At 40.5% G+C, this 26,770-nt stretch overlaps 3 protein-coding genes across 3 annotated transcripts; all 3 read right to left on the bottom strand.

The window, feature by feature from the left end:
• Window positions 1–1,364: 1,364 nt before the first annotated feature.
• LOC118403085 (non-neuronal cytoplasmic intermediate filament protein-like) lies at window positions 1,365–7,221 on the bottom strand. The gene is given in 8 exon segments (XM_035801536.1): window positions 1,365–2,060; window positions 2,062–2,074; window positions 2,526–2,746; window positions 3,067–3,192; window positions 3,596–3,766; window positions 5,099–5,194; window positions 5,586–5,646; window positions 6,829–7,221. Coding segments are annotated over 8 exon segments (1,116 nt in total). The 5' UTR covers window positions 7,143–7,221; the 3' UTR covers window positions 1,365–1,946.
• A 4,892-nt stretch (window positions 7,222–12,113) lies between these two features.
• LOC118409117 (non-neuronal cytoplasmic intermediate filament protein-like) lies at window positions 12,114–14,478 on the bottom strand. The gene is made up of 5 exons (XM_035809983.1): window positions 14,015–14,478; window positions 13,560–13,620; window positions 13,288–13,383; window positions 12,540–12,710; window positions 12,114–12,269 (listed from the first exon to the last, which is right to left on the bottom strand). Exons 1-5 carry the CDS (start codon window positions 14,476–14,478, stop codon window positions 12,114–12,116), a joined length of 948 nt encoding a protein of 315 aa, XP_035665876.1.
• A 4,359-nt stretch (window positions 14,479–18,837) lies between these two features.
• Window positions 18,838–23,845, bottom strand: LOC118403069 (non-neuronal cytoplasmic intermediate filament protein-like). Its single transcript, XM_035801509.1, has 7 exons — window positions 23,492–23,845; window positions 22,992–23,052; window positions 22,531–22,626; window positions 22,008–22,178; window positions 21,481–21,606; window positions 20,022–20,242; window positions 18,838–19,542 (listed from the first exon to the last, which is right to left on the bottom strand). The coding sequence occupies exons 1-7, from the start codon at window positions 23,782–23,784 to the stop codon at window positions 19,524–19,526; spliced, it is 987 nt and encodes a 328-aa protein (XP_035657402.1). The 5' UTR covers window positions 23,785–23,845; the 3' UTR covers window positions 18,838–19,523.
• Window positions 23,846–26,770: the final 2,925 nt, after the last annotated feature.

Below are 26,770 nucleotides of genomic sequence, written 5' to 3'. Positions count from 1 at the left end.
TCTAATCAATTATTCATAATTTATGCTAATTTGATGACGTCATGGGTCAAAATTCAAGATGGCGTACAATGCCATTTTCAACGATAAACACATGTTATTTTTACTCAAATTCCGTCAAAATCTTTTATTTTCTTACATAACATAATCATTTGAACCTTTTTAGTCCACTTCCATTGGGTTTTGGGGTTATATGTGGAAAAAATCGTATTTTAGAAAATTCAAGCTTGTCGATCCAAGATGGCCGACAAATGACGTCATTTTCTGACGTCATATTGGCGTCAGTGTCGTCGTCATTGGCAACAAAAGACTTGGCATACTTAGACACCAAGACGATAACCTTTATAGTCATTGTTTTCTTTAATACATTTAAGTATAGCGGAAATTTCATATATAGACGATTTTAGCCTAAAATGTGGCATTATGACGTCATAATTACGTCATATTGCGTCATAACGATACCAAACTTACAGAAAATATAAAACGTTACTAGTACATCATCCCCTCCAAATTTGGTGATCATAACTCAAGCCGTTTTGAAAATACGAAGGGGGGGTCAAAAGAGCCCCCCCCCCCCGGTCCCAGGTATCCCAAAAAAGCCCGGTCTGGATTGGGTTAAGAAAATGCCAAGTAGTGATGAAAATATGCTGGATATACTTTTCATCATGATATTGTCAGCCATCTTGGATTTTGACCAATTAACCATAATTTATTTATATCTAATTATAGATAGCACATTAAGATATGTAAGATATTAAAGGTATATGAAAAGACGGATATTTCAGCAAAAAATCTTAAAATCCCATTCTTTAAACCAAAATTATTGATTTTTGCAAATGCCTTTCAGAAACCCGTCACCATGGAAACAAGTTTTTGTAAATCGTTGCCAACAATACTCTAATAAACGTCCGCCGAAGTACCTTAGCAGGCCGCTAGGGGGCCCATTATCGAACTCCCTCTTTGTTTTTCCGACCCCTACGCTGGCACTTCCCCCCCCCCCAGTCTGGATAGGGTTGAGGCCTGTGCCAAATGTCATGTCGTATAACGCCAGAAAAAGGCACCATATTGGATGAATGTTCCTAACATTTAGTTGGCAACAATTTTATAGGGACTGAAAATCGTTTGTTGATAGGCATTTTGACAAAAATGGCCAATTTTGATTCTATTGCCGTCAAGTCATTGCCGTCACCTAGAGACGGGACGATGGTCCTGGACATGGACATGTCGAATAACATCATTGTCAGCTAACGGGTACAGATTCTAGCTGCGGTTACCAGCTTCTGATAATGAAGTGAATAACAAATGAAAAAGAAAAGAATCTACATTTCGAAGAAGAAAACACGAGCAATGAACCATTCAGAAAATAATTCTTTAAGTTTGATCTTCTTCGTTTATTACGTACGATGCTTCTATATTTGACTAAAATGCCACAGTAGTTTCCGATTAAGGTGCACTAATAACGTGACGTACATGTGATGCTCAGTGCCTTTACATCTATCATTTACTGTGTACGTAGCTGTTCGCCAACCTAGTGTATACATACGTAACTTAGAGACATGCTTTCGTCTTGATATATACCGTGACCTGACAGTTTCGCTGCAGTTTCTTAATTTTCTTACCAGAATAGCAACGGTGTTCACGTGTAACCTGTATCGTGAAGACATCCATTCATGGATCCATACATACATGGAATCTTTGAAATCTACGCTTTATGTGTCATCTATCCCTTAGTCGAACTATTTGAGGGTTGGGGCACCACGGAAGAACCTGTTTTCCCCACACTTCCCTGTTTCCTGCATTTCTCAGTGTTTCACTTTTTCTCATGCTTTTCTATTCTCTGATATTATTTTCCCATCTTTTATGTTGCCATTCCCTTTTTCTTCTGCCTTGATAGATATTTTTGACTTGTCCCGTCGATTGTCACATATATCAAAGCTATTTGAGACTCGTTATGAAATTTTACGTCCTAACATTCTCCTATTGCGCAGCCGAATACTTTTACTGAGGTGGTGCTGCCACTGGCTCGGAGGTCTGGGCCGTCTGAACCGGCTGGGGCGACTAAGCCTGACCGGCCAGCCTATGGGACGAATCAAGAAATAAAGATTGTAGTTAGACGTACAATAACCTAAAAACAGAACAGAGTATAGACTAGGGAAACATGTGAAGATTTGCTTCAATAGGATTCAATTATTGCGTTTTAGTTTTTCACGATGGCACTTGATAAGCTAAAGGTAAAAATCATCAGTTTTTACTTGAATTGTCTACCCACCCATATTTCTTTTGAATTACGTTTAAAGAATCGCTCGACAACAAAATAACATAGATATGAATTATGAATGGTTTAAGAAAAGAAATCAATAAAATTAAGCTATGGAATGGAATCATGGTGAATGTGCACTTCATGTGAGGTATGGTTGGAGTTGCAGTAAGTCTCTTGATTTTTTTCCAAAGTTTTGACAGGACTAGGAATGAATACAGTGTCAGCCCGATGCATAGGAACATAAAACATGGCAAAACCGTGTCTGTACCTTATCTCCTCTCCCTCCAACAGCTTCCTGTAAGCGGCTATCTCGAGGTCGAGCGCCATCTTGACGTTCATCAGCTCCTGGTAGTTGGTGAGATTTTGTGCCGTCTCCAGCTTCATCTGCTCGATCTGCGCCTCGCGTTTGGCGATGGCCTGCCTGTACGATTCCATCTCCTTCTGTATGCGGGCATCCGTTTGCTTCATTCCGTCTTCCATGGCGATGTTCTGTTATGGATACAAGAGAACAGGTGCATTTTAAAGATTATGTATGAGTTTGCCTTGCGATGACTACAGCAGGGAATTGCCACGATAAAATAGGAACAAATGAATTAGAACAGAGTAAATTTACGATAAATTCGATATGTTCAAAAGATAGCAGTTAAAAATGCTCAATCACCAACCTAAATTTGCTACGATGTATACCAGTGCATTATCATGGAGTCCCAATGATTGTTACTATTCGTGCTCATTGGCTTGACAAAGTTAGATATAATCCACGGACACATTTTACCCGAACAGCCAGCTCCTACTGGCAACCCACTCACCTTGCTCCTGATAGACTCGGCCTCGGCCCTCAGGGTGTCAACCTTCTTTTGGAACTCAGCCACTTCTGCCCTGGCGGCTGCCAGAGCGTCGCTGTCTTTCTGCCGTTGCAGGGCTATCTCCGCAAACTTAGGTTATAAATAAAAACTGTCACATAGCAGCAACCACACGTAATAACATGTTATACTTCGTCGACAAAGCTAATCTGGTAACATGGTATGGTATTGAATCATTTAAATATAGTACGCGCAGTTGGCCAATTATGATTTAACTCGTAGACGCCATTTTTCTAATAGACATCTACATACATGTAAATCAACATAATCAACCTGTATAAACTGGCATATTTGCATGACCGGCCACACTTAACTTTACAAAATGGCCACACATAACGTTTGCATGTCTAGCTCGTTCCCTTGGTTGAAGGTACGAGTTTAAGTTTCTCGATCTTTTTTTAACTATTAGAGGTAACGTTACAAAATAACTACATTTCAAACACAACAATTCAGGATAGGTGTTATCTGTTCTCACCTTCGCCCTGTACTTCGCCTCAGCGTCCTGCCTGTTCGCCTGGCCGACCACCTCGTACTGCTCACGGATCTCCCTCAGGGTGTCGCTGAGGTCCGGTCCTGTCACAGCCGCCTGCTTCGCCTCTATCGCAGTCACAGTCTGGGCCAACTCTCCCCGCATAGCTGCGATCTCCTGTAAAATGCAACAACAGTTAACAGGTTTGTTCAAGGTTTATGTGTTATTTCCTAGAGTATATTTCTATTGATATTCATTGAGTAATATGTAACGTATCATACATAAGATAATGTATTATTTACGGAGCAAACTTTATGCTGTATTTTATTACTAAAAATGGCTAGTGCTTGGAAAGGTATTTCGGTTACAGTCTGACTACTGATTAAAGAAGTCGTCGATCATTTGACAAGGAACGGATTTGATATACTCCGCTTTATTAGAAGCAATGACTTACACTTGTATTTTTTTTTTAATTTTTCCCACTCTTCCTCAGTGAAATGTAAAGAATGGCAAATTTTTAAACATAATTTGGCTTATTTTTCAGTAAAACCTACTTGATTCTTTAGGAAAATTCCTCTTTCAACCATAGCCAAAAATGCCAAAATAGCCAAACTTATTTCTTCTTACCGATTGGTTATGTATTACATGGCAGGTAACAAACGTTACCGGTAACTTTTGTTAAAACAGATAAGTTTACCCTTTTTCCTTCGATATGATTAACACAATTTGCTACATCATTTAGATATGAGTTGACATCCCTAGAGACATTTGAAAAGTGGGCAGCATTTTTGAACCAGGTCAGATAGAGATTTTAGAAAGCATCTAACAATGGTAACGTTTGTTACAGTAACTTCTGCACAACATATTGTTAAGTTAAGCAATGTGGGATACAAATGGCAGTCAAAGACCCTTTCTTCTTTCTTTAGAAAGCCAGAAAACCACAAAACGTCACAAAAACGGCAATTTCTAGTCTTATACGTGGATGATATAACCGTGACAACCACCGTACTTGCGGTGGGAACGTTTGTTATCTGATTTGGCGACAGGCATAAACAACCTCACACAGCCTCCAAGATCAGTGACAGTAGCGGTCTGACGTGATCTATTAGAGGGCTGGGTAGCTGGCTACACCTGCCGAACAAGCAGTTTGGGAACTGAATTGTTACAGTTTTGTCTACTATTCAAATTCTTTGTGTCTTCTCAGACAACAGCCATTTTTAGGGGGTGAAATCCCACCAATTAACTTCCAGGCGATCGCGCGGGTTTCTTCTCAGCGTCTTGGTTGGAGTCTTTCGCTGGCGATCAACCAATATGAATGTTGTGGTGAGTCTTATGTAAAATATTACGTTGTAGAAAACAGAAGGGACCAGTAATGTTCCCTATAATTTGCTCAATATCAAGTCGTAAAGGCAGTCGACAGCAATTCATACATTTCAAAAAGAAGGAGCCCTGCAACTGAATAATTTGCATCACAAACAGACAGACAGACAGACAGACGGACGTGCTTACCGCAGAGTGAGTCGTATTCACGGCCTCGATCTCTTTCTGCGCGGCCACCAGCCTGCTCTCGAAGCCCGAACGAGCAGCGTTGATGATTGCCAGTTCCTAAAACATTAAGGTCTGTTACGTCATAGAAGGTTTGACATCAAGGTAGGAAGATACGCCCAAAATCAGTTACTCAAGTACAAAAATTATATTGCGGCGGGCTGTATGGCGGTAACGAATCTTTAATTGTTTCATTTGGTAGAAGCTACGGTTCCCCCACTTCATAACTGAAGGAACAGACTGTCAACTTTACGTTTTTCGTTACAATGTTGCACCCGTGCAACTATAACGTCAATCAAACGGATCCTCGATATTTGTATTTAATCAGACATAAGACGACTTAAAGTGCAGCCTTCCTTGTTTGAAAGGTAACAGGTTAATCTAAGAGGGCACAGATGTTTTTATTTTATTTCATACTCTTTATCAAAAGAACTAATGGACGAAGACTAACCGCTTTGTTCCTTTCGATTTCGGCCTTCAGCCCCGAGCGCACCGTATACTGCTCTTCGCACCTATTAATCAGTAAAACAATGCATGTTTAGTGAATTTGATATACCCAAATTGTTTAACTATGCTTTACTGTCACCGATTCACAAGCAAACAAAGTTTTTTGTAGGAGCTAACATAACATAACATAAGGAGGTAGTTAACATTGATGACATGTAACTTTACTAATATCTCATTTCCTCTATCCAAGATGGCGGATAGCTAAAATACAGATGCTGTTATTTTATGACATCATTTAGACGTCGTTGCGTCGGCTTGTGGCAACAGAAGACTTATTACACTCATATATTGATGAGAAGCCTTTCTTGTGAACTTTTTTGTGTGAAATATTTAAGTATTATGGGAATTTCCCGTTTTGGCCAAAAAAATCATAATTACATTATTTTATGTCATAATGATATAAATATTTCGGAATTATAAAACTTGATGACCATGTCAGTCCCTGCAAATTGAATGATCGTACAGTTCGCCGTTTTGAAATTACACCGGGCCAAAACAGTCGCCGTGAGAGCGCCAAGGACGGCGATTTAACAATGAACGCCAAGATAGCGCGCAGTGAGCGCTGTGAGCACCAACAGAGCGCGCATTTGTGTAAATCGTAGAACACTGAAACACTTCGACCTATTGAAAATAGGAATTCAAAAATTTAAATGTACAGTTAAAGAACAAGAAATCTTAATATCATCATGTCCAAGAATAAGTTCAGAAATGGTAAGCCTTTGCCTTAACCTTGGTTATTCCATCTCAGTTTGTACATCGGCACATTTTGAACATTTCTCCGGGTTCTCTCTGTGTCGAATATACTTATTCAATAACCACAGGTGAGAGTTCAGAGAAAGCGGTGAGAGCGCCGTCCTAGTTAAAATGGTACTTATTATTATAAACCGCTGTTGAGACATGTTGTGCTCGCTGTGCGCTCTCTTGGCACTCTCTCTGCACTCATCGTTGGCTCGCCGTCCTCCGCGCTCTCACTGCGACTTTTTTTTAACCCAGTTACGGAGATGATGGCGACCATGGCGTCAATTGCGATCCCACCGCGCTCTCACTGCGCTTTTACCAATTTGAGGTCGCAGAGAGAGCGCGACGAGACCGGGGTAAGAAGGGGGGGTATAGAATTTAGAATGGGGGTATAGAAATCGGTATTCACAAGATCATATGAAAGCAGCAATAACATATTATTAACGTACTTCCCCTGCCATTCCTCTGCCTGTGCCTGCCAGCTGTTCCTTTCAGCTTCCACCTGAGCCTTCTGCTGAGACAGCCCGTCCACCTGAGCGCGCAGCGCCCTCAGCATCCCCTCGTACTTCCCCTTGTCTACGGGGGAGGCTTTGGCCTGGACGGCCTGCAGCTGACTCTCCAGGGCGGCATTGCTCTGGTTCAGGGCCTGCACCCTCTCGATGTAGGAGGCGAAGCGGCCGTTCAGGACGGAGAGCTGTTTCTTCTCAGCGGCTCGGGTCATCTTGGCATCGTGCAGAGTTTGGATTGCCAACTGGGTCGCCATGCTGCGCTCTTGTGGGCTTCGAACGGGGCAGTCTTACCACGGAGTTGTAAGCGGTGGATTCTGAGCTATACCGACATGCGGTTAAATACTTGCAGCCTTCGAAGTTTGTTTAAGTTCATCAGTGTAATCACGTCCTATCAATCTCTTGGCGAATCAGGAGGAAGGCGTATCATTGGTTGGGTGCTGTGTACAGGGACAGAAGGGGTTCCTGTGCACATAAATGCCTAAGAAGCCTCCAGAAATGACCCATATAGCAGATATAGGTCATCGGCTAATGTGGTCCGGTCAGACGCTGACCAGGACGATTTACAGAGCATACCGCAGCTCGGCTATGTGGGGCAATCAAATATCACACGTGGATCAGTGTGGCAGCCAAGAACATTCCATCCATGTACATATTCAAAATATGTCTTTACGTCTACAATTAGAATAAAGGTTATGAAAGTGACCCCTCGGTGAACCGCAAATTCTGACTTAAGGCTCTGTGAAGTTGAATAGGTCATGTAATAGTTTCCACATATTTCACAATCACCTTCAGCATTGCTGCCTATTCAGTCACCATAACTAGTTAAGTTCAGTTAAGTTCATCCTCAGAGTGGTGACATCAATACTTGCATAAGGTCATTTGTCCTTAGTATCGTGTCAAAACATTTTCTCTTCATCTAAAATCATATCTGTGTTATGAACCTATCTTTTATTTTTACTGCATTGTCTGACACAGTGATTCTTTGCAATGTGAAGCCAGAAGTTTGCCGAAAGTTTGAAAAATATTGGAAAATCATATAAAGATCAAATAAGACGTAACACACATCTCTATAATATTTCATTGTTTAAACTGTGTAATCCACAAACACCTATGTACATCACTTATGTACATCATCTATCATATACATCTTATAGGCCTCCTGATCCTCATCTTTAGCATTGTTGCCTATTTTAACTAGTTCAGTTCAGTTCAGTGCATCCTTAGAGAGGTAACACCATGACTGCCATAAGGTCTTGTCCTTAACTAGTATCTTGACAAAACAAGTTGTTTCGAGTAGAGGATGTGTTCATTGGTGTATGAAACAAATTATATTGCAATACTTCATGAAATGCCATGCAATTACTTAGCTGGCAGTTATGCCTAGTCTTTTATTGTACACGTGCCGAATATATGTGTCTAATATCGTTACTTAAGCGCATGATTAGTTGTACACAGGGCGAGAAAGAGTTCACTCGACCAAGGACATTTTAGGTTGCCGTTATTTGGGCTGATCAAATGTTTGAAGTAGTCTCCGGGACACTTCAGTAATTTTGCGAAGAAGTCCTAACCTGAAACAGTCCATATTTGTACATGTCTTCAACTCTGATCTAAATACATGCCGTACTGTTGTACAACTGTCTGCTATATCCTGGACAACGACTTAATGCATGGAAACGTGACATGGTGAAATGTGCGCTCTTTGAAGTATGTAAGTATCTAGGCTAGGTAAATGTTGAATGTCAATTGTGGACACAGTCTTTGAATTTGCCATAATGATTAGGAATTTTACGAATAAAATTTACGTAATCCTTAAAAAAGAGATAAAATATCCTGTGTTGCTAGGTCACCGTGCCGTTAATCTTTTGCACCGTAAGCCTTATAGAAATAGATTTCTTTGCAAAATTGTCAACTGTATAGAGGCCGGAACCACGATATCAGTGCATAGGCTTTGCGACCAAAATGTTTTATGTTCATTAACAAAGCTTTAAAGAAAATATGCGTATACTATAAGTCACAGATATGTGAGACTTGCCTGTTCTATGAACAAGGACTATTAACATATTAACTGGCTTGAGGTTTCCGTGCTCATAGAGTACCTCTTCGCAATGACCACGTCAGAATCATAACCAGGTCACACCACCCAGTAAGAATACTTAAAAAGAACAATATAGCCATGGCTATGGTCCTTTTTTGGGCATTTTGATATTGTTCGTGATGTGACAAACAAAGGAATCTAGACTTGGACCACAAAATATGGTCAGTGTGGCATCAGACAATCAGTAGATGTTTGAGAACCTTTACTTTTCTAAGTTTTCTGAAACTATGTAAGGGTAGTTGTAGAAATGCCTGACCATTATGTGTTCACTTTAAGGCCCAAAGTTCCAAATGTGTGGATGCTGTAATTGCTAGTGTTTTACAGTTTGGGGTCTTTTAAAAACATTTGTTTACCTGATTATGAAAAGCTGTCACAGATGGGTGTTCGGTTTGGTAAATATTGTTGTCATTAAATTTATCAATGTGTAAAATGAATTAAAATAAAAACAATACATTTAGGGATAAAACTATTTTTCATCTAACTAAAATCATATTTTATTATGAAAATAACATTTATTTTTACTATATTCTAGGACACTGTGGCTCTTTACAATATGCAGCTAAATGTTAAAGTTAGCTGGCATTTTCCAACTATGGAAAACTATATAAACAATGAAATGAGACATATCTATAAGCATTTTGATATTTTATTGATTTTTCTTCGAAAACAAATCGGAAAAGTAATCGCAAAATGACGGGAATATAGTATACGACAGCAGTATATGATTATTTCATTATAAAACAGTCAAATAAAGCAACTGTAGTGTCACATAATTACAATTTTATAGTTATCCTTCCAGTGGAATACTGGTGTGTGACCGAAAGAAGATTACTAACTAACAAAATGATTTTCAGTGAAACTGCAACACAAAGTCAACCACGAGAGCGCTGTCAGGAGTCTTTTGTGACGTCTTTAGTTAGACGTCCTCCGTTGATGTCAAGTGTTGCAAGGATCAGGATGGCCTGCAAGATGATAGATAATACAGTTTGTAGATAATGCAGTTGAAACAATAAAATACTCTAGAGATATGTGATGTGACCTTTCTTATGTGATTGCAAGCAATGTTGAATAGATAATTTGACGTACAATATACGCAGTACTGCTGGTATTATCAGCGCTTTGTTTTAGAAACAAAGCAGAGCTTGCTAGTGAACTCGTACTGTGGAAGCCAGCACACGGGTTTACACAGGCAGGGCGACCTTGACTAACCTACATAGACCAACTTGCCCGTGATGTGGGGCTGCGGGTCGAGGACCTAAAGAACGCTATGGGGGTGTCTGAAAGGAGAGGGTGGACTTGGTCCGGGCAAGCAGCCCTCGATGATGATGATGATGATGATGATAGGTGGAAATGCATTCTATATGTTTACAATTTAACACTCAAACGGAAACATAAAGTCATCATCGGCACGTTTTAAAACCTACCCGGTGTGAGGTAGTGGCGTTGGTCTGTAGTGTGTACTGGTTTACATGACTGTCTGAGAAGTGATCGTTACTTGCTGGACGTTGATAGATGAAGAAGACGAGCTCTGCAAAAATAGTAATTGTTAAATTTGACTATCATATAGCCAGGGGACGTTGATCAATCAGAATGCATCATGTCATGCTGTTTATGAACCGTAACACGTGGAAAATCATTAACAACCATTAATTGAATTGTTTTATAAACAACCAATATTAATGACTTTTGAAACATCAAACCAATCAGAGGGACATGTATACAGGACTCTGACCAGTCGGAATGAGAGATACATAATCGTCGACCAATAAAGATCGTCGACCAATAAAAAGTATGACCCCCCCAGCTGAAGGGAACGAGGGACATTACAGAGTGTGGTGGCCCTTCTGTTACCAGTAATAGCGCGTTTCTTTGTTTGAAAAACATTTACGGTCTTAAAAACAAAAATAGACTGAAAGAAAATGAAATAATAAAACTTATTTTCATTTAAGTCGAACATAAACAGAACGACTAAAAACAGGATGCTTTGTGCCCCCGCTGTAAATGCAACGATCCTCAATGCAGAACTGCTTCAATCTTCGCCTGTCATGTTTTAAACGAAACTTTGTACGGGAATTCTCCTTTTGACAACAAAGAAATCTCTGAGACAGGTTTGTAGTTACTGTTTGAGTCAAGTGAAGCTTGGGGAGACACAAGAAACCAGCGGAAGTTAAATACAAGGGGAGAACCAGTGGCGGCAAAGGAAGGCAGAAACTTCGGTGATCCCAACAAGGAGGTTACCTTGAGGATACCTTTGTTGTCTGTAGCATAGTAAATCGATTTCTTTGCTAAGCTGCATTTGCTTCTAGCAATATTTTACAAATCTTTCATTTGTTCAATAAGTGTTTTTTTGTGAAGACTTGCACTCAATTACAGTTAAGATATATACATACATAGTTCTCATTTACTCGACAGAAATGCAGTATTCCGTTACTATAAATGATTAACACAGACGTCAGAGTTTGTCTTTGATTTGAAAAGTCAAGCTGTTACCTACAATTCTCATGCACCTGTGCGACATAGTATGAATATGTATGACATATTATTAATAGATACGTAAGTGTTATACAAAGAATTTGTCTCTCTTATATGGATCGTTTAGGGGGGGTTATTTTAAATTTTTGGGTACCACCGTTTTCCCTGGGGGGTTTTTTCGGGTAGTTATAGAAAAGACCCGGGTCCCTGGCCAATTTCCCCGGGGGAACTGTGGGGGCCCTTACCCCTAAATAAAACCCCTTCTAAAATATGTCGGAAATTAGGAACTTTGGTTTTTTTTTTACCCCTACCCAGTTTTGTGGGCTTCCCCGGGAGGGGGGGGGGGGTTTTTTGCCCCCCCCCCCCCCCCCACTTCGCATTTCCAAAACCGCTTACTGTACGATCACCAAATTTGCAGGGGGTGTTATGCTTGTCGAGTTTTATACTTCCTGATTTTTCTATGTCATTATGACGTAATATGACGTAATTATGACGTCATTTATTGATTTGTTTACCTAAAACGGGGAATTCCCATAATACATCACAAAAAGTTATTAATAAAGGTTTATTATCAATATAATATGTTGATGTGCTGTGTTATTGTCCTGTTTCAGAGAACACTATATATCTACCCTCTATTGGTGGGTTGAATGATTTGTCAATCCACCTCGTGTTTCAGGGTCTCAGTGGTGGTCATCAATGTGCTAAACTGTTCTCGAAGATCGGACACCTCCTTTTGAGAGGTGATCAGCTCACTTCTGGCGGCCAGCATCGTCATGTTGTCCCGCTCCCGCTCGAGCGTAAGCTCGGTGAACTGGAGGAACACACACAATAGGGTATTTTACTATGTTACCATTTCATATTATATTACCAGAAATTATTTTACCTATGACGATATTCTACCATACGTCTATTTTCATACACCAATTCTAAAGAACTGCGCTGTCTTTATCCCTAAACAGAATTTCGTTTGGCTTCATTAGACCACAGCCATCTAGATAATATGTTACAGTTGCTTGGTTACTCAACACCTTCCCATACCAACCATGTAAGCACTGCATCGAACAAGTTATATGTACCTTACCTTCTCTTTGTACTTGGACTCTGCTTCATCCTGAATACCCCGGCAGAAGTCTTCATACTGCTGGCGCAGGTCGTACAGCTTAGTAATGACGTTAAGTCCGGATTCTTGAGTCCGATCCTTGGCGGAAATGGACAGACTCTCGTTCAACTGGTCCTGAAGTGGCTTCAGTTCCTAAAAACAGAAAAGGTATCCAGATCTTTAACACATAGACTCGTGTTGGTGTTTCTCAATTTACCATTGTAAGGATAAGGTGACTGGTCAGGAATGTCACAAGAACCTTACATGCTTGTGCACCATCATCATGAAATCCATCGCACACACAAACACAAACACACACGCGCACACACGGAAACACACACACACACATATATACACACACACAAAGCTATAAACTAGTGTTTGCGCCAGTTTGTTTCAGTTAATGATGTGTAGTTAATAACGTTAGTTTGTATACTTCATTATTATGCACATAAAACATAGCTTCGTTGAAGTACCAAAGTGCTGTATTTTCTCATAGCTGATGACGTCATCCATAGGGCCCATCTATCAATATATTTTACAGTTCCATTCTTTCTTAATTCATTATTGAGAAACGTAATACAACAATGGAAAGTCAAAATGCCATTTTGCAAACCTTGACTAACGTCTTTTGTACAATTCAATTAGTAAGCATAAAAATTGTCAGTAGCTCGTGTTGGTCTTTTACAATTTACCAGGAAAAGACGTATGGTCAGGAATGTAATCTTACATGCTTGTGCACCATCATCATGAAATCCATCTCTTCCTTTATCGTAGAAATCTTATTCTGCAGGTCCAAATGTACTTGCGTTACAGCATACACGTCCTGGAGAAAAAGAGACGTAGAGTGTGCAAATCTTTTATGAACAGCTAAAAGAGGGGGATATCGAACAAGGCATTGCAGAAATTATAAACGCTTGAATCTGTGCATGCTAGAAAGATTCGTTATTCCGTTGGATATTGCTTACAGTACCGATATATCCAAAGTCACATGACACTTACTTTATTGAGCTTTGAAACCTCAGTATTCAGCTCCGCATGCCAGGCTGCCTCATCTTCCCACCTGTCAGGGAAAGCTTCAAATCAACATTCAACACAGCTAATGGCACAGAACAACAGCACTAGTTCAGTCACAAAATCTTATCTAAACAACAATAAACATGTCATGCATGATAATACACATGCACCGCCCATGAGAGCTATTCGTTGTTTCTGCAAAGGTACTCTTAGCCTTATGTTAGGTGACTGGGGCTTTGTCTTCAGAAAATTGATGCAAATATGTGTGGAAATTGGGTCTTCTTGACAGTTTTGCAGGTTGTGTCCTTACGCCTGTCAGGCACCTGCTACATTGTTTTTCCTCCATGAGAAGTGAAACACTTACAAGATAGGCATTTGATAAAATACAAATACAACGGAGCTTGTGCGAAGCCCCAAAACAAAACATGACAAGAACTTACTTTCTTCTATACTCCTCTGCCTGTTCCCGCCATTGGTTTCTCTCCAGAACCATCTTGACCTTTTCCTCGGACAGCTCGTCCACCAGCGCGCGCAAGTCCCTGGTTTCCTTCTCGTAAAGCGTCTTCGTGTGTGCGGTTGTCTCCGATGCCTGGAGCTTCAGCACCTGCGCCTCCATGGCGTAATTACGCTGCTGGAGGGAGCGCATTTTTTCAATGTAGGAGGCGAAGAGGTTGTCCATGGCGGATAGTTCCTCCCTCTCCTGGACTCGAGCCTTGCGTGCGCCGGCCATGGTCTGCTGCGTGCCGCCAGGCCCTTCGAGGGATGTGATCACATTGCCGGCTCGGATGGCGCGCGTTCTTGCCTTGAGAGATTCGGGTCCGGATCTACTGACGTCTTCACCACTGGCGATCAAAGACGACCACACAGAGCTTCGGATTGCCTCGCTTGTTTTCGGCTGAGTCATTTTGACACTCGTTTTCATATGATTCGATTCTAATCAGCCTTAGCGGTATCCTGTGTTTTTGTACCTAGTATGGGACTGCGCAAGAATCAAACATTTGGTTGCCCTAAATACTAACAACCTGTTATTTCCACGCATCGCATTCTAACCTAGTTTCACCCTGTTTTTAAAGTTTAAGAATAAAGACAAAGTGTGAAATACAAAGGTGATTACGAACACAGTGCATGTAAATAAACTGTTGATAAATTTTATTTGGTATAGACAGAAAGAAAAATTCAGGACACTTCCGAAGCTTATCCCCTTCAAGCTTCAAGATTTGTTTTTCCTTAAACATTTGATTGCCCTAAATACTATGGGGTTTCTAAGTACACACACTTACATACTTTCTATATGAAGCCATTTGGTTGAAAAGACAGGGCATGAACGTGTGATGTGCTGACACATTGAGGTCTGCTATGTCCCTGGTAAACCTCACTGGAAGCAGGAACCAATAGGTTTCTATAATCTGAAACGATGCAGTTCACCAATAGCGAGCTGCGTGGGCCAAGCAGATTAAGGACAGGAGGTGACGGCTTGTTCTCGGAAGTGACCATGATAAAACTGTAAAGAACTAGTGTAACGGGCAGATGCTTTAGCACCATATCATACCGCCTGAAGGGTATTACTACGAAAGTTACTTTTAAACCAAAGACACGCTTGAAACTCTGATGTCCACCATAGTTACATTTCAGCTAGTAGAACATGCAACAGTACTTTATAAGACCAAAAGAATCCCTGCTTATTAGCTGCTTGAAAAAAAAAAAAACAGGTATCGTTTTTGTTACGAATCACAGTACATACATGTTTGTGTTTCCGGACTGATATCTTTAGAACCTCTGAATGGATTGTGATCACCTTTGCTATGGGGGTAGATTATGTGAGTCATTGCGCTTAAGCACGCATTAGAAGTTTGTTGCAGTTTTGTGGTTTATTTAAAAAAATATTTACATTACCATTTTTGGTAGGAGTAAAGTGGTCCTATAGTTGACCTTAAGGCTGAATCCTGCTAGTCAGTTTGTTTCGATGGCCTATTGGCTGGAGACAGCCCACCTGCACCAGCTGGGGCAATTAGTATTTAGTTTTAGTGTTCTGCAGCCAGTATGGTTTCTTCTACACCTTCTAGCATCTTCAAAAGTGTTACATTCATCAGGTTGTATGCAATTGTACATCTACAAAAGTGAATGTTACCTTGTTACCTAGAGTAACTGTGACCATCCTCTGGAGGCCCCTTTGATTTCGATAACGCGAACAACAAAATCCAAGGTGCCTCGAATGAAATCTAACGTGCCTCCAACAAAGGCACTGTGTTCTTAAAATTAATCAATATATTATTCTTTTGCAATTTTCACCCGGTGTAGCCCACTCAATGATTTACACTGCTTTTAAGTGGGGCCCTGAATTACACTGAAATGTATATTTGGTGGCATACAAACAGAAAACTAAATACAATGAATAAAAGAATGAGCTAATAATAGTAATGAAACTGATATAAACTATAACAATAATTATAATAAACAAATTTTACTGCTGATAACAGTATCGATACAAATCATAAATAAATTTTGATGGTTATGAAACTAATGAAACAATATTATTGATAACAAATAAATACTACTAATGATATATCAGCAATAATTCAAATCATAGTCTTCAGTTTCATTTCGACGTTGTGTGGTCAGACCAGTCAGGTCTAGCATTTGGCTTTAACAGCAGATTTGGACGTGCAATCCAGTGATCGTGGTAGACTTGCGCTTCCCCATTCCAAACGTACAAACAGTAGCTTCAGGGATAGATTTAGACCGTGTTGGATGGAATAGCTGTGAGAAGTCTTTGGAAAACTATTGATATATTTAAAAAGTATGGGAGTTTCAATACTTATTCTTTATGATCTGGGTGACAAAAGTAACATTAGAGGAACCAGAAAAGCTGAAGAGTTACCAGGACGCCATGCGATTCACCATCAGCCACCCTGCCGTAGAGGGCCTGGGATTCAACCTGTGTGTGTGTTGGGGGGGGGGGGGGGGTAGCTCAATACAACCCGTAGTGCGCTCTGGCGAAGGTAGTAACATTCAGAATCACTTAACCCTATTCAGACGCGGGAGGGGGTGGGGGCTTTTAAAAGGGCTGTGCCAACTTTTATGTCGTATAACGCCAGAACAGCTTACGCTGGAGCCAATAGATTTGATAAAGAAAAATAAATAAATTTGATGAATACTCATAAACTTTTGTTGGCAACAGTTCTATAGAGTCTTTTTCGTATTGCCATGGCATTCGTTAGTTGATAGGCATGTTTAACAAAAATGGCTAATTTTGATTATAACAATGTATACAATTCCCATTTCCTATATTACTTCTATTTTATTACATTAATGAAGTCGTATGTTATTTAGAACATCTTTCATCACTAAATATGCATAAAACATGCTTATTTGATGACCTTATTGACCTTAATGGAAGATGGTGGACCATATTTATTTATTTTTGTAATTATTTCTGTGTTCTTTTATGACCTGGTTAAGATGATGACCTGGTCAAGAATAGCTAGCTTATTATCACGTAACTACCTGAAATTTTGCATTATTTCCATCTTTAAATAAACACTATTAGTCTATTTCAATTGTCTTTTGCTATTATTTTCTGAAAACAAATTTTATCTTTTTTAATCCAAGATGGTGGATATAGGATGGCGAAGCCAAACTGGTAACGTAGATATGAAAGACGTCATTTTGACGTCATCGATTTTGCTATTGGCAGCATAAGTCGTAAGAAACATTATTATTCCGTTATCTGCACGGGATTCGCAACATAGCTATTCGCCAGGACCGTGAGTGAGTGAGTATCTGCACTTGCTGTTACATGTTTGTAGCTCAGCTTGAAGTTTTCTGAGAATACCCATTTTAATGGTCCCAGCCAATAGTCAATTTGATGACGTCATAATTACGCCATCTTACGTATGATAGCATCAACGTCTTGAAATCTTCTATTCTTATGTATTTTATATATCTTCAGCATTCTGATAAATATCTCGTTATATGATAAGTTAAAGATTTACAAGGGCGGGTCTCAAAAGATCAATCCTCCCCACTACCAAGGTGGAAAAATGTCAGTGATGTCATTTTTATTAATTTACGACAACCCAGTCCCCGGTCTTTGTCTGACCTCACACGTGGTGACCGCATGTCCGTCCTTGCCTTTTCACACTTCCGCCCACCAACACCGGGGCTCTCATTCTGTCTTTCGTCCGCGGGAAGCGAGGCACACGAGAATCGCTTCCCGGTTTTAACCAAAAAAGTCCGGTCTGAAAAGGGTTTAACTTGATTCACTTATCATTTATGATACAGCCTTAGATGATGTACTAAATCATTGCATCTATACTTTATCTGACATTTGTTGATCTATTTCGTAGAGTTAAAAATCATCTTTACTCCACACAAGATGAATAATACACACTAAAACCTAGGACAGCCCTTTGTCTGATTTCCAGGAGGGCGCAAGGTATAAAAGGAATACAATGTACTCGGACAGATTAAAATCGTTTAAAAACATTAACGTTACATTTCATTAAAAAAAACAAGAATCAAAACTAGTTTCTGTAGACAAACAGTCCTGACGTACAGTCCCATGTAGGCGTGTTTCGTGCACAGTAGATAGCATAGGATGCACACTTGCATGAGTGCGCACTTTCCCAGTCTACTCTTAAGATGTCTCACTTCACGGTCTTTGTAACTGACCGGACAGAGTGACTTCAGCTTTGCAGTGTTCTCGCCGTTAATCCAACCTCTGCTCCCTACCTCAACTGTAACAATGCTAGCCCTGTAACTACTGTGCGAGTTTATTTCATTGATCAGACATTCGTATTTGGCCATTTTTCTGTCATCGGCGTGCTGTGCATTCTGCTCAAATGGAACGGTAAGTTCAACCAAGTTCAATGTTTGTTCTACAGGATCCTGAATGGTGATGTCAGGTACCAGTGAAGTCGGCAGGATGTCTGGAGGGACTGTAGTGTGCGTTCCCCCTTCGATGTACTCCTGGCTCAGATCGCACCTGATTATGGTCTGTGGGTTTGCTTTGGCGTGCCACACTTTGAGGGTGGTGACCAGTTCCCTAAGGACACTGTTATGTCGCCATGTGTACCTGTCTTTAAGGGCTACTGGGCACATGTTGAGGACATGACACAGAGTTTGTCGTCCTTGGCAGAGTGGACACTTAGGTGACAACATTTTCCCCCATCGGACTAGATTGTCACGTGTTGGGAGCCAGTTTAACATTCCGTCTACGTTTTAAAAGAAAAAAACACAAGCAATGAACCATTCAATTTTTTTTACGTTTGATCTTCTTTTATTACGTTTGATGCTTCTATATTTGATAAAAATGCCACAGTAGGTCAAGGTGCACTGAATAACGTGACGTGCATGTGGTTCTCAGTGCCCAAATATCATTTACTCTGTATGTAGCTATTTGTCATCCAAGCTTCTCGCCAACCTAGTGTATTGTTACGTAACTAAGAAACATGCTTTTGTATTGATATATATTGTAACCGACGTGCCGTTTCGTAATTGTCTTACCAGAATAGCAACGGTGTTCACGGGTAACATGAACTGTGAAGAAATCCATTCATTGAACCATTCAACCATGGCATCTTTAAAATCTGCGCTTTTTGTGTCATCTAGTTACTTTTCGAGTATTCGAGCACCAGGGAAAATCTGGCAAGAAGTTTCCCCACCCTTCCTGGTTTCCTGCAGCATCTGTGTTTCGATTTGTCTCATGACTGTCCATTCTCTGATATTATCATCTTTTATGTTGACATCCCCTCTTTTTTCTTCCTTGGACGGTACCTTGATTGATAGTTTTTGTACTGATGAATGTGACATGAATCTAATGTATTAGAGACTCGCTATAAAATCTTATTTTATGTTCTAACGTTCTCCCATGACGGGGTTTGAATAGTTTTACTGAGGTGGTGCCGCCACTGGCTCGGTGATCTGGGCCGTCTGAACTGGCTAGGGCGACTAAGCCTGGCCGGCCAGCCTATAGGACAAATAAAGAAATAAAGATAGTGGTTAGACGTAGGCTAATTTATGAACAAAAAGAAATAGACTGAGAAAACACGAAATAGAATGTGGAAAGACGTGCAGATTAGCTTCAATCAGATAATCATTGGGTTTTAGTTTTTCGCAATGGCACTTGAAGTAAAAATCATCTGTTTTTACTTGAATTGTCTACCCACCCAGTGATGTTTTAAATTACAATTAACAAATACCTCGACAAGTTACAAACAAAAAACATAGATATGAATTATGAATAGGTTAAAAAAAGAAGTGTAGAAAATTAAGCTACAGAATGGAATCATGGCAAATGTACACTTCATGTGAAATATGACTTTCATCTTCCTGTTTCACGTCCCAAGTTGCTGTAAGCCTCTTTTCTAAGTTTTGACAGGGCTAGGAATAAATACAGTGTCTGCCGAACGCAGGGGAACATAAAACATGGCAAAACTCAGTCTGTACCTGATCTCCTCTCCCTCCAACAGCTTCCTGTAAGCGGCTATCTCGAGGTCGAGCGCCATCTTGACGTTCATCAGCTCCTGGTAGTTAGTGAGATTTTGTGCAATCTCCAGCTTCATCTGCTCGACCTGCGCCTCGCGTTTGCCAATGGCCTGCCTGTACGATTCCATCTCCTTCTGTATGCGGACCTCCGTTTGGTTCATGCCGTCTTCCATGGCGATGTTCTGTTACAGATACAAGAGAACAGATTATGTATGAGTTTGCCTGGCGATGATCACAGCAGGGAATTGTCACGATTAATAGGAACATATAGAACAGAGTAAATTCATAGCAAATTTGATACGTCCAAACAAGCTCAAAAGATAGCAGTTAAAAATGCCCACCGACCTAAATTTTCTACGATGTACCAGTGCATGTGATCAAGGAGTCCAATGATTGTTACTATTCGTGCTGTTTAGCGTGCCAAATTCAGATATAATCCACAGACCCACTGTATCCCCAACAGCCAGCCCTACCTATACAGTCAAACCTGTCTATAGCGGCCACTCAAGGGACTGGAGTAGGGCTGGGTATCGGTACAGTGTACCGGTACAAAACCGGTTTTTCTTATTGGACCGGTCCAGAAAAACCGGACCTGAAAAAATTAGGTGGACCGGATGTTGGACCAATTAGAAAATTAACAGATTATTTTATCAGGCATTCATACGTTTTGGCGCTTGCAGGTGGAAGAAAATAACAAGAGTGAAGTAGAGTCGAGTTTATATTAATTTCTACCACGTTTTACAGCCAATCGTACATGTGCAGTTAGCGTTGTGGGATTTTTAAACGCCATTCTAAGTCTAATACTCCACCAAACAGATTTTTTTTAGTGAAATGGACCATTGGCATGAGTCATACTGAAACAGGTCCAGGTTCAGGTCCGGACCTGGACCTGATCCTCTGGACCTGAACCGGACCTGGACCTGAATTTTCTGTACCGGTACCCAGCCCTAGACTGGAGGAATATGGCCACTATAGACAGGTGGCCACTGTAGAGAAAATGTTGATCAATTGACCATGAGCAAGCTACACATGATTTCAGTTCCCACTAATCTTTTTCGCCAAGTAACATTGTCTAGATCGGTAAATTCACCGACAAAGACTTGCACTTTAATGCTCAACTCATGCATACCTTCTACTACCGCCAAAATGACCCTGTCAGGATCTCCAAATCCTCGCAAACTACAATTTCAAACTCGGTGCAGGGGGACATAAGGTTGCAGTATGGTTGTATAGGCAGTATTTCTGTATCAACGGGACCGGAAATCGTGTGGCCGTGGCCGCGATGGACAGGTGGCCGCTAAGCCTATTTCTTAATCATTACAAATTCAAGGGACCGACAAAAAGTGGCCACTATGGCTAGGCGGCTGCTATGCAAAGGTGGCCGCTAATACAGGTTTGACTGCACTGGTAACATACCCACCTTGCTCCTGATAGACTCGGCCTCGGCCCTCAGGGTGTCGATCTTCTTTTGGAACTCAGCCACTTCTGCCCTGGCGGCTGCCAGAGCATCGCTGTCTTTCTGCCGTTGCAGGGCTATCTCCGCAAACTTAGGTTATAAATACAAACTGTCACATAACAGCAATGGTATGTAATGGCATGCTATACTAGGCTTTACATTGGCAAAGCTAACTGGTAACATCTAATGAAATTGAATCATTAAAAATTGTACGAACAGTTGGCCATTTCTGATTTAACTCGTAGGCGCCATTATTCCATTAGCCATCTACATATAGGTGCATCAACATAATCTACCATGTATAAACTGGTCGGCAACACCTAATTATACAAAATGTCCACACATAACATTTGCATGTTTACGTCGTTCCCTTGGTTTAAGGTACGAGTTTAAGTTCCTCGGTCGTTTTTGGTATTTCTACCTGTACGTAATGTTACAAAATAACTATATTTCAAACACAACAATTCAGGATAAATGTTGCCTGTTCTCACCTTTTCCCTGTACTTTGCCTCAGCGTCCTGCCTGTTCGCCTGGCCGACCACCTCGTACTGCTCACGGATCTCCCTCAGGGTGTCGCTGAGGTCCGGTCCTGTCACCGCCGCCTGCTTTGCCTCTATCGAGGTCACGGTCTGGGCCAACTCTCCCCGCATAGCTGCTATCTCCTGTAAAATGCAACAACAGGTTTGTATAAGGTTTATGTGTTATTTCCTAGAGTAGATATATATTGTTACTTATTATATAACATATAGCGTATCATGCCTAAGATAATGTATCATTTGCGGAGTAAACTTTATCTTGTATTTTACTGCAAATGATTGGCTTTACTATGTGTTGGAAAGATCTCTCGTCTACAGTCTGATTACTAATAAAAGAGGTCATCGATGCATTGCTTGATTATTTGACAAGGAGCAAATTTGATTGACGTTTTTTATAAGCAGCGACTTAAGCTTGTTTTCTATTACAACTGAATGGTTGGCGTAACGTACAGACAGACAGGCAGACGGACGTGCTTACCGTAGAGTTATTCTTATTCACGGCCTCGATCTCTCCCTGCGCGGCCACCAGCCTGCTCTCGAAGCCCGAACGAGCAGCATTGATGGTTGCCAGTTCCTAAAACATTAATGTCTGTTACGTTAAAGGCTAGACATTTAGCTATAGGTAGCATGATACACCAAAAATCAGTTAACCAAGTAAAAGAATTGTATTGAGGGTTGTATTATGGCGGTAAAGAAACTAATCTTATTCAAATATTTGCTAAGGTCCCACAACTTCTTAACTGAAGGAACAGACTGTTAACTTATGCCACTAATAAGTCAATCAAGTGGATCCTCGCTACCTGTATTTAAACAGACATAAGACGACTTAAAATCCAACGTTCCTTGTTTGAAAGATAACAGGTTAGTGGGCACAGAGTTTTTAAAATTTTTATTTTATTTCTTACACTTTGTCAAAAGAACTAATGGACTAAGACTAACCGTTTTGTTCTTCTCGATTTCGGCCTTCAGCCCCGAGCGCACCGTATACTGCTCTTCGCACCTATTGATAAGGAAAACCACGCATATTTATAAAATTTGATATAGCCCAATTGTTTAACTATGTTTTATCGTCACCGATTCAACAAGCGAAGTTGTAGGTAGAAGCTAACATAAGGAGGTAGTAAACAACAATAATGTAATACCCCCTCACAGCGCTCTCTCTCTGCGACCTGAAATTGGTAAGAGCGCTATGAGAGCGTAGTGGAATCGCCAAGGTAGCCATAAAAGCACACAAAGAACGTGTTGGAAGCGCCATGGTCGCTCAGGTCGCCATCACCTCCGCGACTCTTTTCGAGCCAGGTCGATACAGTCGCCATAAGAGCGCCAAGGACGGGATCTAACGATGAGCGCCAAGAAAGCGCGCAGTGAGCGCCTTGGGTGCCAAGAGAGCGCGTAAATCATTCACGCATTCGTACAACAATAACATATTATCAACGTACTTTCCCTGCCATTCCTCCGCCTGCGACTGCCAGCTATTCCTCTCAACCTCCAACTGAGCCTTCTGCTGAGACAGCCCGTCCACCTGAGCGCGCAGAGCACTCAGCATCCCCTCGTACTTCGCCTTTTCTACGGGGGCAGCTTTGGCCTGGACGGCCTGCAGCTGACTCTCCAGGGCGGCATTGCTCTGGTTCAGCGCCTGCACCTTCTCGATGTAGGAGGCGAACTGGCCGTTCAGGGCGGAGAGCTGTTTCTTCTCAGCGGTCCGGGTCATCCTAGCCAACTGGGTCGCCATGCTGTGCTCGTGTGGGCTTCGAACGGGGCAGTCTTACCACAAAGTCGTAAGCGGTGAATTCTAAGCTACCCAGACATGCGGTGAAGGCTTTGTAGCCTTCGAAGTTTGTTTAAGATTATCAGTGTAACCACGTCCTATCAATCTCTTACTCAGGAAGGCGTATCATTGGTTGGGTGCTGCGTACAGGGACAGGGGGGTCCGTTTGCACATGCATAAAAAGCCCCCCCCCCCCAAATGACCTATATAGAAGATAAAGGTCATTGGCTGATGTAATCCGTCCAAACGCTGACTAGGACGATTTACAGAGCATACCGCAGCTCGGGTATGTGGGGCAATCAAAGATCACACGTGGTTCAGTGTGACAGCCAAAAACATTCCATTCATAAACATATTCAAACTATGTCTTTACGTCTACAGTTAGAATTATATTTATGACAGTGACCCCACGATAAACCGCAAATTTCGGCTTAAGGCTCTGTAAAGTTAAATAGGTCATGTAATCGGGACTGCATATTTCACCCTCGTCTTTAGCATTGTTGCCTATTTATTCACTTTAACTAGGATCTTTACATAACAATTTATTTCGTGTAGAGGATGCGTTCCTTGCTGTACGGGATATATAATCACATTTTATAAGGAGCGATACAAATACTTGGCCGACAGCTAAATTATTCTTTTAATGCACAAATGCCGAATAGATGTTTTGAAAACTTGTCTTTATCGTTACTTTATATAATTAGTGCGTAATTGGTTGTACATAGAACAGTGGTTGAACATTTACATTTTAGGTTCCTATTATTTAGGGTGATCTAATGTTTGCCGTAGTTTCCAGGCTACTGCAGTCATTCTGCACAGAAGTCCTACCTTGGAACAGTCCATAATCGAACATATGTTCAACGTGGTGCATTTGGAGCTTTGATTTATGTGTTGTACGGTTATACAACTGTCTGCGAAACTCTGGACAACGCCTTTCCTTGTGACAGGGGACATGCGCTCTTTAAAGTATGATAGTAACTAGCTATAGGTTAGGTAAATGTTAAATGTCAATTGTGGACACAGTCTTTTCAAGTCTTTTGACAGTGTGCATGATGTTTTTCCGTAGATAACAACAAAGGAAAACAGACTTGGACCACAAAATATGACCTGTATGGCATAAAAAAAGTATATATTTGAGCAACTTCAGTTCTCAAAGATTTTCAAAATTATGTCACACAAGGATAGTTATAGAAATGTTAGATCGATATGTGTTCATTGCGAGCCCCAAAGTCTCAAATGTAAGATTTTCGTATTTTGTAGTTACGGCTGTTTTACTGTTTGGGTTCTTAAATCATTGTTTACATTATTATGAAAAGCTGTCACATATGATTGTCAAGTTCTAGAAATATTGGCACCATTACATTTATCAATGTGTGAATTCGTAATAGAAACGATACATTTGTGGACAAGTTCTTTCCTTCATCCAAAAATCATTTATGTGTGTTGTTTTATTTTTACTATAATGTCTGACACAGTGATTCTTTACAATATGCAGCCAGAAGTTTTGAGACAATTTTAAAACTATGGGAAATTAAATAAAAAGTGAATTGAGGCGTATCACATATCTCCATAATATTACATTGAACCGTGTAATCCACAAAATGTACAATCTATTATATACATCTTGCAGACCAGCCTGGTCCCAATCATCAGCAATGCTGCGTATTTAGTCACCTTAGCTAGTGAGGTTCAGTTCAGTTAATCATCAGAGAAGTAACACCATGACTGCGATAAGGTCACAACACGTTATGTTGTGTGGAGGATGTGTTCAATCTTGACTGTTTTATTTCGAAATACAAACTGACATTGGCTTGGCAGCCTACAGGCTGCATTGCGACATGTCATAACAAACCATTAACATCATTGTATGATCAAATTGGTTAAAATCGAAGATTTTAAATAATCACAAAGACAAGACATTGCTGTACGGACCAAATGATTACATTGCAATACTTTATGTAGAGCCATAGAAATACTTGGCCAACAGCCTTGGTATGTGGGGCAATCAAATATCACACGTGGATCAGTGTAACAGCCAATTGCAATAACATTCCATTCATGAACATATGAACATATTTAAACTATGTCTTTACGTCTACAAATAGAATAAAGTGACCTAAAATTCCGGCTTAAGGCTCTGTAAAAGTGAATAGGTCACCACATATTTTAAAAATCATCTTTAGCATTGCTGCCTATCTAGTCACATTGAATAGCATCTTGACATAACAATATATGTCAGGTAGAGGATTTGTCCATTACTGTACGGAACAAATTAACAATTGTTTAATACCATTACTTCAGGGCTTAAAAATTCACTCGAACATTGACATTGTAGGTTTTCGTTATTTAAAGTGATCAAATGTTTGTTGTAGTTTCGGGCCACTTCAGGAATTCTGCGCAGAAGTCCCACATTGGAACATTCCATATACGTACATATCTTTACCGCGGTTAATTTGGAACTTTGATTTGTGTGTTTTACGGTTATACAACTGTCTGCGAAATCCTGGGTGACAGCAGAAATGTGCGCTTTTTAATGTATGATAGTAACTAGGTTAGGTAAATGTTGAATGCCAACATTGTGGACACAGTCTTTTCACAGTCTTTCAATTTTGGCATGATGATTAGGAATTTTAAGAATCACATTTACGTAATCTAACAAAAATAGATGAAAATATCCTGTGTTGCTAGGTCACTGTGGCATAAATCTTTTGCACCGTATGCCTTATTAAAGAAATAAACGTATTTTTAAATCTGTAAACAGAGGACGGAAGATGATGATGTCAATGCATGGGCCTTGTGACCAAAATGTTTTTTGTTAGTCAATCAAGCTTTTAAGAAATATGCTTGTACTATTGTTACCCCTACCTGTCTTGTGAACAAGGAATAATAATATCTCAACTGGCTTGGGGTTTCCGTAATCATATAACCCTTCGCAATGTCCTTTAAACAA

Source organism: Branchiostoma floridae, chromosome 2 (assembly GCF_000003815.2).
Source record: "Branchiostoma floridae strain S238N-H82 chromosome 2, Bfl_VNyyK, whole genome shotgun sequence".
Taxonomy (NCBI): domain Eukaryota; kingdom Metazoa; phylum Chordata; class Leptocardii; order Amphioxiformes; family Branchiostomatidae; genus Branchiostoma; species Branchiostoma floridae.
The sequence above is the reverse complement of the archived record's forward strand: the minus strand, read 5'-3'. Positions and strand labels throughout refer to the sequence as shown.